The 17,897-nt window shown below is 35.0% G+C and overlaps 2 protein-coding genes across 4 annotated transcripts; one reads left to right on the top strand and one right to left on the bottom strand.

Moving 5' to 3' along the window:
* Window positions 1–1,630: 1,630 nt before the first annotated feature.
* On the bottom strand, window positions 1,631–7,700 carry LOC106134000 (RUS family member 1). Of its 2 annotated transcripts, XM_013333931.2 has the most exons (11): window positions 7,683–7,700; window positions 7,591–7,644; window positions 7,292–7,429; window positions 7,044–7,205; window positions 6,812–6,950; window positions 6,260–6,417; window positions 5,044–5,185; window positions 4,581–4,789; window positions 4,144–4,400; window positions 3,747–3,951; window positions 1,631–3,570 (listed from the first exon to the last, which is right to left on the bottom strand). In XM_013333931.2, the coding sequence occupies exons 2-11, from the start codon at window positions 7,628–7,630 to the stop codon at window positions 3,149–3,151; spliced, it is 1,872 nt and encodes a 623-aa protein (XP_013189385.2). In that variant the 5' UTR covers window positions 7,631–7,644; window positions 7,683–7,700; the 3' UTR covers window positions 1,631–3,148. The 2 variants fall into 2 exon arrangements, with proteins under 2 accessions (XP_013189385.2, XP_060809821.1); XM_060953838.1 differs by lacking the exon at window positions 7,683–7,700 and having other exon boundaries at window positions 7,619–7,637.
* A 623-nt stretch (window positions 7,701–8,323) lies between these two features.
* LOC106134001 (peptidoglycan-recognition protein SA) lies at window positions 8,324–16,803 on the top strand. 2 transcript variants are annotated; one of them, XM_013333932.2, is made up of 5 exons: window positions 8,326–8,900; window positions 9,977–10,138; window positions 10,540–10,755; window positions 12,602–12,756; window positions 13,243–16,803. In XM_013333932.2, exons 1-5 carry the CDS (start codon window positions 8,513–8,515, stop codon window positions 13,651–13,653), a joined length of 1,332 nt encoding a protein of 443 aa, XP_013189386.1. In that variant the 5' UTR covers window positions 8,326–8,512; the 3' UTR covers window positions 13,654–16,803. The 2 variants fall into 2 exon arrangements, with proteins under 2 accessions (XP_013189387.1, XP_013189386.1); XM_013333933.2 differs by lacking the exon at window positions 10,540–10,755 and having other exon boundaries at window positions 8,324–8,900.
* Window positions 16,804–17,897: the final 1,094 nt, after the last annotated feature.

The following is a 17,897-nucleotide window of genomic DNA, read 5'->3' as shown; positions in this document are numbered from 1 at the left end:
TAAAAACACAATACAGAAAACTTCAAGTGTTACAAATGATACAGAATATTGATATTGATAACAGCATTAAAACTCTCTCTGTTCTGGATGCAATTCTAATGATATCGGAAGCTTGGGAAAAGGTCACACAGACCACTATAGCTAACTGCTTTCGCCATGACGATGATATTCCGAAATTTGTTGCATTTAATGAACAGTTTGATATTGATGATACTCATACCTTGAGGAGTATGAAACGTAAAATGCAAACAATATTTGAGACTGACTGATGTAGTGTAATTTTGTAACCCGTAACTAGCGGCTAAGTACATTTTGTATTCTAATTTTTCGTAATAAATATTTTTATGTCTTATCTGACTCTTTTACATTTATAACTTACACTTATACTAGATAAATAACTACATATGATAAAACATACATATATGTAACTACTGTACTTGTGTATATGACTGTATTGCATATAACGACAATCGGATATAACGTCGGTAACTATACGGTCCCTTCAATGTCGTTATATCAGGTTTTGACTGTAATTTGTTTGGAACACGAGGAAAAATCCAAAAGTTTGGCCTAACCAAGAAAACAATTGTTTTTTTAAAGAGAAATATTAATATTAGTTCAATGCACTTCATCTCTCTTGCAATTTATTAATACCTTTCCAAAAAATGATTCAATGATTCCTCAAGGTCGTCAAAATACTCGTCCACCGCAGCTGTCACCTCGTCATTATTAGAAAATTTTGATCCTCCCTAGTGTTTTTTTTAAATTCGGAAAGAGGTGATAGTCCGACGGAGTCAAATCCGGTGAACAAGGAGGGTGTGGCAGCAGTTCGAAACCACAGTTGTGAATTTCAGCCATTGATTCTGCTGAGATGTGAACGCGGTCATTGTCCTGGTGTAACAAATTTTTTTTACTGATCATTCCCGGTCATTTTTCCTTTATTTTTTCTCTTAATTGTCTCAATAGGTTACAGTAATATTTAGAATTAATTGTTTCACCCTTTGGTAAATAATCTACCAATAGAACCCCCCTTGCATCAAATAACAGATTCCATAACTTTGTTGGTTGACAACACTGCCTTTGCCTTCTTGAGAGTCGGTGAACCGGACCGCTGACATTGCTGTGACTGCTGCTTCCACTCGGGAGTATAGTGATGAACCCAGCTTTCATCCATAGTTACAAATCGTGATAAAAAATCATCAGGATCCGACTCAAACAAGTCCAAACAGTCACGTGAAATAGTGAAACGAACCCTTTTCTGGTCAGCTGAAAGCAATCTCGCCGACACCTTGTCAAAACCTTATTCTTGAGTTGTAATATTTTGTACTCGTTCATAACTTATGCCAGTGATCTCAGCAATATTATTAATAGTTAGGTAATCTTCGGTCTCTTTATATAAGATTACAAATTTTATCCACGTTTTCCTGGGTCGTGGAAGTTGATGGCCGACCACTTCTGGGTTCGTCTTCCAGACTCTCCCCTACCCACTTTTTTACACACGAATATAAAGGATTCTTCTTATGTGTTAACCATATCTTCATGGATTTACTTTAGCGTTAACCCCTTCTTATGCAGGTACTTAATCACAGCACGCAGTTCAATTTTTTCCTTAGTAAGAAAACTTCACGACTTGACTTGACTTAAGGTCCTATGTCCCCTAGCTGGGGCAGAGGGCATCCACAGTGCGTCGCCATCCCGCTCGGTCTTGAGCTTCGCGTTTTATTTCGTTCCAAGTCTTTCCTAGATTCTTCACCTCTGCGATGATTGTCCGCCACCAGGTCTGTTTAGGGCGGCCACGTTTACGCTTTCCTTGGGGATTCCAGTCTAGGGCTTGCCTCGGTATGTGTTGGGGGTCCCTTCGGAGCGTGTGGCCGATCCAGTTCCATTTGCGGCGTTTGATCTGCTGGTCGATCGGAGTCTCACCACAGCGTTCCCACAGGTCTACGTTGGAGATTTTCTCAGGCCAGTAAACACCGAGAATACGGCGAAGACAGCGGTTAATGACGACTTGGAGACGGTGCGAGATGTCTTTAGTGACCTTCCACGTCTCACACCCATACAGCAAAACGGTTTTCACATTGGACCGGAATATTTTGAGCTTAACTCTCCTAGTCAGTTTCCGTGATTGCCATACAGGACGGAGCTGTGCGAAGGTTGCTCTTGCAAGAAAACTTCACGACTTGCTTTGCACAAAAAAATATTAAACAAAGACAGAGAGATGTATCCAATTGCAGATTTGCACCCTTACTACTAAATATACAAGCGACAAAATAAGGATAGTAAAAAAAATTATAGACATTTATTTACTAGGTTAGGCCACAAACTTTTGGATTCACCCTCGTATATATCGAAAATTAAAGACAGATTTTAATATGTATATTTTATTCATAAATTGTATTGTATAAATTTGAGCAATCATTAAATTGGCTAATGTCTGGGTCTTGAGAATGACACTCATAACATATGGGAATATACATAAATAATACTTTTAATTTAATCTGTGATTTGTCTTGTATATAAAAATCTCATAAATGTGAATTTGTTATAGACTATAACAAGAATAGCTCTACTTACTACTTTTTATTATGGAATGTTTTTGAACACATTTTGCCACAAACAGACATATAATATACTTCTCGTTTAATGCTACCATTCATTAAATGCAAAAATAAATAATACACGATCACAAGTAAAGATACCCATATATATAAAAAAAATCGGAACTTTAAATTTGCCAATTGCAACTTATATATTTTACCCTATATACCTACCTACATAATTATCACCTAGACTAGTAACATTAGCATGATTAGGTGATATGAATCATTGCTTTTCACGTAAATTGTACTATGACATCGATGTAAAATAGAATAAAGTTTCGATATTTTCAACAATACATTAACTAGAACTTTAAGATATTGAACAAATATATATAACGAATGTAAAAGTATAGTATTAAAATCAGCGAATACAATAATACTTTTTAGGAGAATTATTGGGGAACAGCAATTTTTTTAGCTATTATCTAGAATCTATCAAGAGTTAACTTTAAATAGTCAAGGTTATTGCTTGCTGACATTCGTTGTCTATTGTTTTTTTTCACAACTTGGATAGTTCCTTAAATTATACAGACCCCTAAGATAATGCATCAGTCTTCTTTCTTTAGCTTTTCATTTGGTAGTGGAGTTACATTTTGCGTGCTTGTTGTAGCCTCTTTTAAACTCGCGTCTTCACTTTTCATCGCGGAGCTAGACTGATTTGAGAGTTTGGTATTATTTGATTCCAATGATTTTACAGCCTTGAGTGCAAGAGTTTCTGATTTAGACATAAGAGCTGTTCTCAATCTTAGTCCTGAGTCCTCTGGCTCCACAGTAAAAGTTTCTTTTTCACTTCCTTGGTCAGATTCCAAGTCACTAAGTATTTCTCCAAAGGGGATGATTTTTGAAGTTGGAGCAATGACCGTATAATGATTATCTTCGCTGTCTGTTGGAGCAATTGGATCAATTGGTTTTAATTTACTGCCCACTCTCCATTCGTCTACTACGAGAAGATGTTTCGAAAGATCCCAACCTATAGCAAAGATTTAAATTTTATATGAAAAAGTACGGTCGTAAGATATCCTTTCATTTTTATTTTTTATTATTATATAACCATGGATTGAGTAAGGGAAATTAAAGCATTAAATATTTGAATTTAATTTAATTTTTTACTATCTGATCTGTTCTGGTTTACTCAAACAAACTTACCAACTTTAGTTAAGCCTTCTCTAATTTGGTTCCATTCCTTTTGAACTATCATATCAACGTACGCGGTGAGGTCATGCGAGGGTTCGTACTGGAAGCCGCCGATGGAATCCACGAGGTCGGACGACTCCCGACTCCACTCCGCTGATTGCAGTGTCCGGCAAACTTGGGCGAATGGACGGGTATCAACGGAATTCTCGTATACTGTCTGTGAAGGAAAAAATATATTTTATGAGATGTAAAACTGAACTTTTTCGTTTTACATCAATATCAACTTTGGAATTGCAAAACTATGCATAAAGCGGTCCTGATCTGTTATCATGTAATTTTTTAATACATGTCACTTGATTTAAAGATTGGGTTTTTTACTGAAAATATTAATAACATCATTACAACTCACCAAAGGATAATCATTTATAGCACATGTGATGATGGAAAGTAGAACAGCATGGAAATAAGCGCATAGTATTTCGTCTGTACTAGCGCCTTCTTTGAATAGTATAAACATTTTCCTGTTGCTGATATTTGGCACAAGCATGTAGTTTCTCTCCGTATACACTTCGGTAAGTTTCGACAAAAAAGCTGCTTTGCTTACTTTGTTCATTAACGGTTTTATAGATTTTCCCATTCTCAATTGGAATCCACATAGTTTCAAATCTGGAAGACCGATAATTTAAGTACAATTTTTAAGAAAATAATAGTGAGTTTCTTTTAAGGTTCCTATATGATCTGACTCCTAACCTCGTTTTCGAGATTACCGCATACATACAGACAGAGAAAATAGGGGAACTTTACCTTATAAAATGCAGTGATAGATATTTTATAAATAAAAATTACCTAGTAAATTTGGTCCCAATTGATAGAATATAATGGGTTCGTTTCTGTTGATGTCGCAAGGTGCAGCAATTACTTCCTTTCGTAAATACAAATCGATAAATTGAAGGAATCTGGGTTCATTTAATGTTCTCAAACATATGGCGCGCACTGCTAGGTAATTGCAAGCTATGTGAAGAATAATCATTACGATAAATATTAAAAGCGAATTCCTGAAATAAAAAAAATTCATGTTTTAACATTGCTCTCTGTGGATTTATTTCTTTTATAATCTATGTAGTTTCATACCATAGGATAGATATAGGATAGTGATAGGAAACAGTAGGTATGGACAAAAACTTTTCAACCAAGGTATTAAAAATTCCCAAAGCAATTTGATGTAAGGAAGGATATCGGGAACGGGATAAAGAGGAACACAGAAATCGGGAAGTGGAACTGCAGACAAAAGCTAGTTGATTTTTTTTACCCAAATATGGTCAGTATGAGCAAAGCAGCTATTGAAGCTACCAGATTGACGGCAGTTTCCTGTGCAGAATCCTTAGCAGACACATCAGCCATGTTCCCTCTGACGGCGTGGTGTTGGGTCATAGCAGCTCTAGTCGCACCACCTGGTCACAATATTGAGTTTGTCAAACTGAGTAATAAAATGTTTTTTTTTATGCTGTTGTAATGAACTGTATTCTATTGGTCCATTGACCTCAAAAAGATTTCACAACATTACTTCGTGCCTTGTGAACAGAAAAGACAGTCGAAAAAGTCTAGGTGGGCTGAATGCCTGAGGATGAAACACTATGTCAGCAAACTGAGTCAACAAATAATATATAATCGACGACATATATATATGTTACAGTTAAAACTAGTTTTTAGTTAGAACGCGTTTTCCCTAGTTAGAACTAGTTTTTACTAAATGCCTTTGTTAAAACTAGAATTAACTAATGCTCAAAATTAAATATTAGTTAGAACGAGTTCTGTCTAGACAACACGCGTTTTTCCGAAGAGAGCCAGTTAAAACTGTTCCGACCAAGGTCAAAAAGGTGTCTCTGCAAGAAAAATGGTTGCCTTTGTAACACAAAGTGCCACGATAGTTTGTCTTGTAATAACAAGTAGATCCTCATTCTTTTTATAAATTAAAGATTGTTTAATTTTTATATTGTATGACAGAGTTGAGAGGAATGAGTATCTTAAACCACTCAGTGTGCGAGCGCACACTGAGTGGTTTAAGATTGAAAAAAGGTTTATCCTGACACAAGCACTCGAATCCTCATGTAAGGATTTCAGTGCTCGTATTAAGAGACTGCTCACCCCATGCATAGAAAGTGCTGAACACAATTCATTCCTCTCAACTCTGTCATACAATATAAAAATTAAACAATCTTAAATTTATAAAAAGGATGAGGATCTACTTGTTATTACAAGACAAACTATCGTGGCACTTTGAGTTACAAAGGCAACCATTTTTCTTGCAGAGACACCTTTTTGACCTTGGTCGGAACAGTTTTAACTGGCTCTCTTCGGAAAAACGCGTGTTGTCTAGACAGAACTCGTTTTAACTGATATTTAATTTTGAGCATTAGTTAATTCTAGTTTTAACAAAGGCATTTAGTAAAAACTAGTTCTAACTAGGGAAAATGCGTTCTAACTTAAAACTAGTTTTAACTGTAACATATAAACAAATTAAATACCTGCAACTCCAACAATGGCTTTCATTACAGTGCTGACACACAGGGCAAATGTTGTATAACTCTTGAAAAGAGGCAGCGCTATTTCTATGCACATGGCAGCATCATTTAGAGTGTCAGCATAAAGTCGCCACTTCTTGCTGTAAGCGTCCAAATAAGTTCTGCAAAAAGTATATTCAAGAAAAAAAATCATATATACATTCAACTAGTATCAGGGTTCCATAGTTAACAAGGAAACCCTAAAGTATTGCCGTGTCTGTCTGTTTATCTGTCCACGGTTTTACTCAAGAGACAATAAGTGGAGAAAAGCTGTAATTAGGTATGACTTCAAAAATCTTGAAAAAAGTTCCTGATATGAGACTGTACTGAAGATACTGATGGAGGCCCATAGGTATCTAAACTCAACCATAATTATGGTCATTAGATTATTTAGCAGAAGGGTTATCTAGACCAATGCATTCTAATAATATAAATGTGAAAGTCTGTTTTGTCATGTTTTAACTGAAATGCTGGATCTAATTTGATTAAATAATATTGTCATTGACTGATATTTACCCATGGCTAAATGCAAACAGTATCTTTCCGAGATGCCCGCATCCATCTTTGAACACCCAAGTAACCGTTGCAGCCAATGGTGTTGCACTTGTGTTGCCCACTCCGACCCCTCGGAGTACCTCTTGTGTGGCTAATGTCCCTAAAAAAGATGTATTGTTATTTATTTAAGCACTGATGTAAATTCTATACCAATATCTGAATCCAACTTATGATTCCTATAGCATTAAATTACCTGTAATAGTGCTGCAGAAAGCTTGGGCGGTATCCCATATTTGGTAAGCCGTATAGTCCTTGCTAACACTGTCTGGATACCCATGGGGAAGGAATATTCTGGCAAACCAACTAGACACATCACTAAACTTTTGATTGTCTACAATTACCAAGTTTGCTTGATCTGTAAATCAGCATATTATTTAGCAGAACTAGGTATATGAAATGCAATATCATGTGACGTTTTAATACAAATTACAATCTGAATACCTGGCGGTTTTATATAAAATCTTTCTAAGGAAGAAGAGCCATACTTTTCCTTCAATAAAATTTCGCCCTCATGAATGGTGTACATTTTCTTTGTTTTGAGTTTCCACGGTTCTTTTAGCAGTGAGTTAGGCAGGTATGCTTAAAAATTTATTAGTAGTTCTTAGGTGTTTTATAGGTTGAAGATAAAATGGCTAAAGATTATTATGTGAGAACGTAAGCAGCAAATTATCAATGAGTTCAAAGCAAGGCAATAAAGGCCTAAATTGATTTAAAAGTAGTGAAATAAAAACACCAAAAACCTGAAAACACTAGAAAACTTGTACGAACATCAGCCTGCATAAAATAAATTCATCATCAAATCAGAGTCAGATGTCAGATCAGTCAGACAATCGTCGAGTGACACTCGACGAGTGTCATTTTAACTTGATTTTGATTATCCATTTGACAAGATTGAATTCAGAATTTTCACCAAATCACAATGTCGTTGCATCAAATAACCTTTTTTTTTCATACATACATACATACATACATAAAATCACGCCTCTTTCCCGGAGGGGTAGGCAGAGACTACCTCTTTCCTTCTTCTCTTCTTTCTCTTTTTTTTTCATGGATATTAATAACACTTTTAATGGATATGCCGTCTCACACATACATACCATCACGCCTGTTTCCCATTGGGGTTGGCAGAGACAATGGATTTCCACTTGCTACGATCCTTACAGACCTCTCCTGCTTCCATCATTTCTATAAAACATCTTATATACTCAAAACTAATGCTTTATGTTCCGACTGTTATTTATTAATTTTGTGCCAGACATAGTATGACTGTTTCGTCAAACTATGCCTAGTTAAGACTCGTGACTTAGCTCAGGCACGTAGTCTACCCCCGCATCAGTTTTTAATGAGTTAAAAAGTTCTACGAGTATATTAGAATATTAGTGGTACAAATTAAATCTCTGTGCCTAACAAAAGCTTGAATGTAAAGAATTTAAAAGTCAAAGTCATTTGCTTTGTTTTGTTTCGTTCCTTCATTCGAAATTTAATTCACATTTCATTCAATTGTTTTGTCCGAGAAAAGGTACATATTTTACTGTTGTTTTCCTTTTTCTATTTTGGTAATATAAATTATTTTTATAATGTTTTCGAGTATATTATGATAAAAGTGGCATCATAGTGTTATCCTATGCTTTTAAGCGAGGATGTAAAAAGTGAAATTGTACAATGGAAACGAAACAAAGTTTGTCTGATAACGCGAAAGATTTAGGTATTAAACTTGAGGGAGACCTTGGTCATTTACAAATAAGCACACTAAGTGATGATGAAGATGAACCGGACCCGGATAAAACGATTATTTCAAAAAACGTTGATGGTTTGGCTAGTTTTCCTGATAACTTAGTGCACAGTTCAAATGCTCCCATCTTTGGTCATGTCGCAGTAGCTCATTCCAAACATGTTCAATTGGGTAACAATACCCATTTTCATGGACCCGTGACTATTAAGCAAATTATCCAAAATAAATCAGGTGTTGAAAATGTTTCATTTACTAAAACCGAAGAGGACATAGATCCCACTGAAGAGGTTAAACATACTGCTAAAGTTCAAGAGATACGTAAGTTATTTGATGTTATTTAATGTTATTTAAGAAATTGTATAGTAGGATAACTTTGAGCAGAGAAAAAATGGCGAAGCATCATTCTGAGTATTTGATCTACCCTCTCCACTTCCATGACTACATGATGACCATGACTACACTGTCAAGAGTGTATTGAAGATGAACAAAAAAAATGCGAGTTGCCATAGCAGGTTTTGCTACATTGAAATTTGTTTGCTGACAATAATTTATTATTACTTACATACATACATACATACATAAAAATCACGCCTCTTTCCCGGAGGGGTAGGCAGAGACTACCTTTTTCCACTTGCCATGATCTCTGCATACTTCCTTTGCTTCATCCACATTCATAACTCTCTTCATGCAAGCTCGGTGGTCTCAGGTACTCTTGACCTGACCCTTTACCAGGACATCCTTAATTTGATCAAGATATGTTCGTCTAGGTCTTCCCACTTCGACCTTTCTCTCCACACTCTCCTTGTATATCTGCTTAGTCAACCTGCTTTCATTCATCCTCTCCACATGACGGAACCATCTTAAAATACCCTTTTCTATACCTGTAACTACATCTTCTTTCACATCACAACATTCCCTTATCACGCTGTTCCTTATCTGGTCACTCAATTTCACACCCATCATACTCCTTAATGCTCTCATTTCCACTGCATTTATTCTGCTTTCGTGCTTCTTGTGCCATACCCAACTTTCACTCCCATATATTAATGAGAGACCAATACGCCCCTATGCACAGCCAGTCGAGCCTTTTTGGATAGTTTCTGACTGCTCATAAAGGCATGCAAAGCTCCATTCACCATGTTCCCCGCGTTCACTCTCCTATTATTACTTTATTATTATTATTTCGTAATTGTTGAATAAAATTAAAGTTAAATCTAAGAAACAAACCTCTTAAGTTATTGAATTTCCACTGTATTTATTACTTTTCTTCAGCATCAAAGAAATATCACATTCAAACATGGCACAAAGGTTGAATAAAATTAAAGTTAAACCTAAGAAACAAACCTTTTAAGTAAGTTATTGAATTTTCACTGTATTTTTTTACTTTTCTTCAGCATCAAAGAAATATCACATTCAAACATGGCACAAGGTTCTGATAACAGCTTCGTGTGTGATTGTATTAGCTGTGGTTTTTACATTAGTCCTTGTATTGCAAGGCAAAAGTGGTAAAAATGAGAGTTCATCGCCCCATAAAGGTGCTTCAGAGGAGACATCAAGTAAGTGAAAATATAGTGTGCAATCAATTATTTAATTTTTTCAGGTTTTCTGAATAATGGTACATATTTTATGGAACACATCCCATTCCAAAAGAAAGGGTCCTTTGGAACTTAATTGCTGTGGCTGTGGCTGTAGTTCTGAATGGCTTTTGAGTCACTTGTTATGGATTTCATATGCAGAAGCTATTATGATTTATTAAACTCAGGGAGATAAAACAAGGGATCTCTTGTTTCTTTTATTTCACAGATTGACTCTTAATATTGTTTTCATTTTAGGAAGAACTTTGAAACAAGTTAAGATGCAATATATGTATGGTTTTGGTCAGTTGCATGGGATGAAATAAATGCAAGCATGAATATGAATGTGTCAGACATTCATTGTACCCTATTTGTTATTTCAGTCACGACGGTGGTGGGAATATGGTACGACAATTTGGCACTGATATCATTTTCCATAGTTTTGGTGATTCTAACAATGCAGTTGATGTTTTACCCATTACTAACCCTACACATGAACAGCATTGACAAAGGAGATATACAAGATGACACCTCAAAACAAATTATTCCAAACACAAGTCAGTTTGTTGATAATCGCATGACAAGAGTTGTTCCGAAAGGTATGATATTACACAGTGTCCAATATATGTCGAGTCACTAAATTGTGTTTGCACTTTTTTTGCTACAGATCATGGATCACCCTAAATGTGGTCTAAAGTAATTTGATTTGATACAGTTGATATGGTTATCTGGCTCTGGGAACCCAAGCCTTGGGGAATTTTTTATTGCCCTTACCTTTTAGCTGCCTCTTGTCACATTTACAGGAAGAAATGGTCTTGTATGGAAACCATGGTATGGAAAATATGGTATTCATATATAGTTATAGCAGTTTTAAATTAATAACCTATCTCAAAGTTCAAAATCTACAAAATTTGTTAATTTTTACATATAGGATATTTAAATGTTTACATTATTTCTTTTTTTTTTATATATTTCTTTGTCATTTACTTTATTTCATTGTTATGCATATATCGTTCTGCACCTCAATTGAACTATTTTTGTTTATTGGTGATTGGTATTAAATTTTATATATTAAGAGACAACAAGAAGCATTGCTGATAAAGTTTGTAAGTTTTACAAGTTTCAATAAGTAATGTTTAATTTAATATACAATTTATAAAATTAAGTACGAGTACTTCTTAAATCCTTCAAAAACAAAGGATCACATTTCTGTTCCGTAATTAAAATATTATCCTTTTAAGAGACAGATATCTTCAAAACTTATTTTCGTTACTTTTCTGAATGATTGATAGTAAATATTTTAACATTTATGACTAACTTGATTATCAGAAATCGTAATGTATTATGTTCCGGTACTTTGCGAATGTCCAAATAATTTTTACGTGATTATCATTGGAATTTCCCGGTATTATCAAGAGTATCCTCTTGGTTATCGAGTTCGCAAAATTAAGTGTAAATCATAGAACTTGGAACAAAGACAATTAAATCATCTCAACTAGTATTATAAATTCGAAAGTAAAATATTTATTTTAGTCAAATCCAGAATTCAATTTATGCATTATTAAGGGACATTTCAACATCACTTAATACTCGTAATTGTCATGTATTTTTGTTGGTTGACGTCAAATAAATTCTTAAAACTAAGTTTATTGCCACTTCCCAAGCGTCTGTGCAGAAGAAACGGTAACAAATTGCACTGCAGCATTTTTTTCAATACCGTTAACTTCGCAATTATCCAAACATAGAATAGAAATGTAAACGAGAGAATGCATTGTTTTGACTAATTTTTTATCGAAATTTTTGTTATCAATCATTATCTTACTTCTCGAAATGTTATCAACTGAACTAATCTTTTTGAAATTTCGCGTATAAATAATTATGAGTCTGGAGAAGGACATAGGGTATCTTTACACATAGTCACGTCTATATCCCTTGCGGGGTAGGCAGAGCCAACATTTTTGAAAAGACTGAATGGCACGTTCAACTGTATGTCTTTATAATGGAATTGAGATTCACATAGTGGCAGGCTGCTAGCCCATTACCTACAAAAAAAAAATGCCGTGACATTTGCGAAAAATTTGAAATATTTTGTAGGTGGCACTAAATTCGCTCGGACGAATCTGCTGGTAAAAGCTGGTTAAAGTATATATTATGTGTCGTTTTGCGTCGCACGGCATACTTACATATTTTATTCTACATAAAGATAGATCAAGTTTTTATCATTATAGGCAAGAAAAAAGTAGAAATCACTTCGGAGACCTCATTTATCTGGATGGCTTAAGGATGGAATTGCGATTTAGATAGTGACAGGTTGCTTCCCCATTTCCGTAAAGGATCTCAAATTTAAAAGCCTTCGCCTTGTCTTATGTTTTCACTTTGCTACAAGAACAGCATGGAAGTTCTAAATATATTTAAATCGTATGATTTTTATTTTGTTTTCTACAGATGATCTCTTGATTGCTCCAAACCATTTGAGGATAGTGTCGCGGACCGACTGGCTGGCCCAGCCTCCTGAAGACGAGTCTGAGATGGTGAAACTACGCATGCCGGTGCCCTGGGTAATCATCACCCATACTGCTACCGAGAGCTGCCATTTTCAGGTAACACCCTACCGGTATTCTATCTATACTTTATACCAGCGGCTCACCGTGGCTTCGCCCGTAGTACATACTTGGCCTATAACACCCGCAGATAATACATCCTTTTTAAAGATATGATTGGTTTAGTAATCCCAAAACATTTTCCCGGAATGGCACTAAGAGACTTTATTTTTCCCTTTGCCGCCATTCTGCATAGGTATAGGTACTTCTTTCGCTTCATCTACGTTCACTATTCTCTTTACACAAACTCGTCGGTTTAGGGTATTGAACAACTTTCCTGATTTTATCAACATATGAAGGTATGTTCGTCTAGGCCTTCACCTTTTGACGCTCCCATTTTTGTTTCAACGTATTTTCTATTATTTATCCACCCCACATGATCAAACTAAATCATGTAAACTAAAAAAAAATGTTTTTACATTTGTACATGTTTTAAGTAATATTTACAAATAAAACGAAATTAACGATTTTATTATTTGATTTCAGAACGAATGCGTGCTTCGCGTTAGACTGATTCAGATGTTTCACATAGAAGCCAGAAAGTGGGACGACATCGGCTACAATTTTTTGGTCGGCGGCGACGGGTCGGCGTACTTCGGCCGCGGCTGGGACATCCAGGGCGCCCACACATTAGGGTACAACAAGTACAGCATAGCCATTGCATTTATAGGCACATTCAACAATGAGCCTCCCCCAGAGAAACAGTTAGATGCGTGCAAGAAGTTAATCAAGTTAGGTGTGCAGCTAGGCAAACTATCCAAAGACTATAAATTGTTCGCTCATCGACAACTGTCGTCTACATTGAGTCCGGGAGCCAAGTTGTTCGAGATTATCAAAACATGGCCACATTTTGTAAACGATACGTCTAATGTGTCGGCGTTGATACCACCTTATTAAGTGTTAATTGCGTGATATTCTCAAGAACTTTGTCTTTTCGACCAGTTTAGCCGACATGTCAATGAGAGCGCTAGTTGTGCGTTTCATGTAGCAACACACAATAGTTGTTATACTGAGTAATGGTGGTCATTTGACAATAGTGCATTATTTACATATACAGTAATAATAGTAGCCAAAAACAAATTTGAGGATTGTTATACTTCCTTTCATTTTTGTATAATTATTCCCAGCTCAATATTTTAATTCACTGGTCAAGCTTAAGTTATGTTAAACAAGTAATTTTATCGGAATTATGCTTTGTTAAAGTGGGTTGTATGTTTATGGACCAGACGTGTGTGAAAATTGCTACCGAATTGTTACAGTAATGATGCCAAACAATCTCCAGGGCGCCAATTCTGCGAAAATATGCGTACTTACCAATAATTTGTCGATAGGTGTGTTAGAAATACATTTTGAGATTTGGTATTTTTTTATTTAGTTTTACTATAAGTATATGTAATAAATAATTAAATAAAGTTTCACTAAGACTATTGACACATTATTCGTTACAATATTAATGTATTTGTAACAGTCTTGACGCTTAAGTCTTGTGCCAATATTTATGTATATATGTAGGTAATGTAAAGGTATGTAAATTCTAATATGGTGTTATATAATAACGTTGTTGCGTGATGCGTCGTGGGAGTATTATGCTAAAATGTTATAAAAAAATAAAAGAGAAGCATATTTTTATAAGCTTATTAATATGTAATGGAGAGCTCGTGTTGAGAAATATTATTTTTAAGGCCAGTAAATTAGACATAACTTTTTATTACTAACTAGCGACTCGCCCCGGCTTCGCACGGGTGCAAAATTTGGAAAAAATTATACATAAAAACCTTCCTCTTGAATCACTCTATCTGTTACAAAAAACCGCATCAAAATCCGTTGCGTAATTTTAAGATACAGAAAAACTATAAAAATAAGCATACAGACAAACAGACTAAAATAGCGACTTTGTTTTATACTATGTAGTGATAAGTAAGTGATGAGAAAAATTAAGAATTGTGTTGTACCTTGTATATTTCCTGAAGAAATGTTCGTTTATTACAAAGAAACAAAAAGATCATCTTTCTGTCCAACACGATGGAGTCACAATTTGTCATGTTGGTTACGAACCGTACAATGTGGTTATTGTAGGTATATTGTAACAATACTTCTTTTCATTAAATCGCTCATTTATTTATAACAAAGTTACACGTTACAGGGTATTCTCAAATTATTTTTAAAACATTCTTTGGATGAATACTTTATTATAAAATATAAATATGTACAATAATTTCCAAATAAGTGTGTGTTTTATTGAATTTTAGCACAGATATGCATTTGACTATGAATATGAATATATAGTTGATAGTATTGTAATTTACTATTTTTAATGAGATCCCACGACCTTATAAAAATGTCAGGAAGACGATGGGAGTAAAGGTCGTTGACGTGGATAATACAAGCACGCTGGATCTTAACAAACAAATAAATTTTGTGCAATTGTGAAGAAAAAAAACAAAGTCCCAAGTGTTTATTGCCTGTATAATTGAGCTGAGCTCATGATGTCATGATTATTATTGCATTATGAATAAGCATATTAACATGTCCAAATCACCTATGAATAAATCAATTGTTATGATTTGTGGAGAAGGAATTGGTTAAGTCTAGTTTGTAATTATTATTAAGTATTATATGGTGTCATTACAGCAAATTGTTGGTCTCTTGTCGGCGATAAATTTTGAAAAATGTAGAGACTTGCTCAATCTTGGTTGGAAATTAAAGTGTTAGCATATCAATGTTGATCTCTTATGGATTGTTCTAAGAACCCCAGTTTTTTATATAGGTATATTTTTTCTTTTTTGTACTTTAGGTCTGCTACTTTCTTTATGACAGTTTTAATTTATATGGGAGATTATATTAAGTGTTGAGATTGTCTAACCCTAAAATTTTGTACAAAGTATTTAGCTGTAATGTGTGCTTTATTTCTGTTACCATTCAAAATCAAAGATTTGTTTTTATTTTAGAAAAAAATTGCTAAGTTTGTAAGTGCCACAGCAAATAGAGTAGTGGACTGCAGTGCTCTGTGATAAATACATTCCCATGAAGGAACATTATTTTGAAGCTGTGACTGCGAGTTGTGGTATGTTTTGTGAGAAGTACTGAATTCAAACTGGGCGAAAAAGCAAACAAGTACATTTCAGACAAAACAGAAAACAGTTTATAACTTTGCATATTACTATTTATCCATAGTTTACATTCGGATAAAATCCGAGTGATAAATCAGCAGGCTTTATTAAATCACCACAATATTTCTTTTTGTCTGTTTAAATTTATATTTTCTGTTACACGTATCATTAAGCCTATCAGCTGAACGTGGCCTATTAGTCTTTCAAGACTGCTCGGTCTGTCTACCCCGCGGGGTAAGGGATATAGACGTGCTGATATAATATATGAATGAATGAATGAATTTAAGCCCCATTTACATATGTGCAACACGAAGCGGCATATCAACCTACTCACGTTGTGACGCGGACCGTGCGGCATGTCAAACAGCATGCCGTGTACCGTTGTGCAATTTATATATTTACATTGTCCACATGAGACATACTTAGATCGAATAACATACGGACAGCATTACCTTACAATTCCCTCCGAAAATCCCTCAATCAGTTGTTTAACGGCACAGTGGCATGCCGCAGACTAGGTGAGGTGTTCAACAGCCTGGCGCAAGCCGCTACCGACGCAGACTGCGGCATGCCCTAAAGTGCCGCATGGTGGATTATGTGGCATGTGGCAATGCCGCACGGTACTTATGTGAATGGGGAATAAAAATTTTAATCTATACCTATATTTTATATGTGTGAGAGGAGCCGTAAGGTATTCATATGGGTAAATTTGTCACGAGGATCTACTCTTTAAATTAATTTCAAAGCTCGATTTTCTAGACTGTTCCAATCTTTTAAGAACTCTATTATAAGGTGCCTTAATATAACCAAACTAGTTTAGACGTATAAAAATACTATGGTAATTGAGAACAAAATTTGCTAGCGTAAGTTGTTTTTTATGTATTTGACACACTAAATATATTGTTGAAATTGAATAAAGTATATGATCGACTGCCAACTCTGGTTTTACTTTTCAAACTTTAGTATGCCTATTCGGAAATAGTCACCACTACATATTATTAAGTGCTCCTATTTTCCTTGTCTGTACGTATGCGCTAATCTCGGAAAGTTGTGGACGAATTCATCATATTTAAAAATCCATGCATACTAATATAAATGACTAGAGGCCGCCCGCGACTTCATCCGCATGGAAACCCTATCAATCCCGCGGGAACTCTGGGATAAAAAGTAGCCTATGTGTTATTCTGGGTCTTCAGCTACCTACATACCAAATTTCATGGTAATCGGTTCAGTAGTTTTTGCGTGAAAGAGTAACAAACATCCATACAAACTTTCGCCTTTATAATAGTAGTAGGATGTGAAAGTTTGTTTGCCCTTCTTTCACTTGAAAACCACCGAATCGATGTCGATACATAAAGGAAAGATAATTATATAGTTCATTTTGCGCCCTGTAAAGGTATTACAGGGTGAAGCTTGCAGAGATAGTATAACTAGCCAATCTGTCATACATAAAAACTTTACGCAAATTTTTCTGAGTGGCCTGGTTAATGTTATCTTAGCCATTTATTCAAGTACATAAAGAACATCAGAAAATATTTGTATTATGTAGGTATTTGCAGTGAGTACCTACGCTGCGTGAGGCAGTCGTCGTACAAAAGTTCAAAGTGTGCAAACATTCAGTGCAATTCCAATCTTTTTTAATTAGGTATATAGCGTTGATTGATGTAAGCAGAGCTAGCTAGGGTTTAATAGTTACTTTTTATTTTCTCCAATAAAATAATATAATAGTGGGTATCTACAATATATTACATATTAGTTTTAAAATATTAGTATGAATTTAATATTATTTTTATAAATAAATCGAATGATATACGAGTACCTATGTATATTGATATGAACATTATATTTCCCTATAAGCACTTAATGTGGCCTTTTCCTATCTCCGTTCGATCTAACCTTTATAATTACCGGTTCGTGTGGTGACAATCTACACATTTATCACTCCAAATAGACAGTTTTACCTGCATGTTCGTTGCAATATTAGAAAGTTAACTGAAATTAAACAGTAGGCTGTTAAAGCTTACAGCAAAT

Source organism: Amyelois transitella, chromosome Z (genome assembly GCF_032362555.1).
Source record: "Amyelois transitella isolate CPQ chromosome Z, ilAmyTran1.1, whole genome shotgun sequence".
NCBI classification, from domain to species: domain Eukaryota; kingdom Metazoa; phylum Arthropoda; class Insecta; order Lepidoptera; family Pyralidae; genus Amyelois; species Amyelois transitella.
The sequence above is the reverse complement of the archived record's forward strand: the minus strand, read 5'-3'. Positions and strand labels throughout refer to the sequence as shown.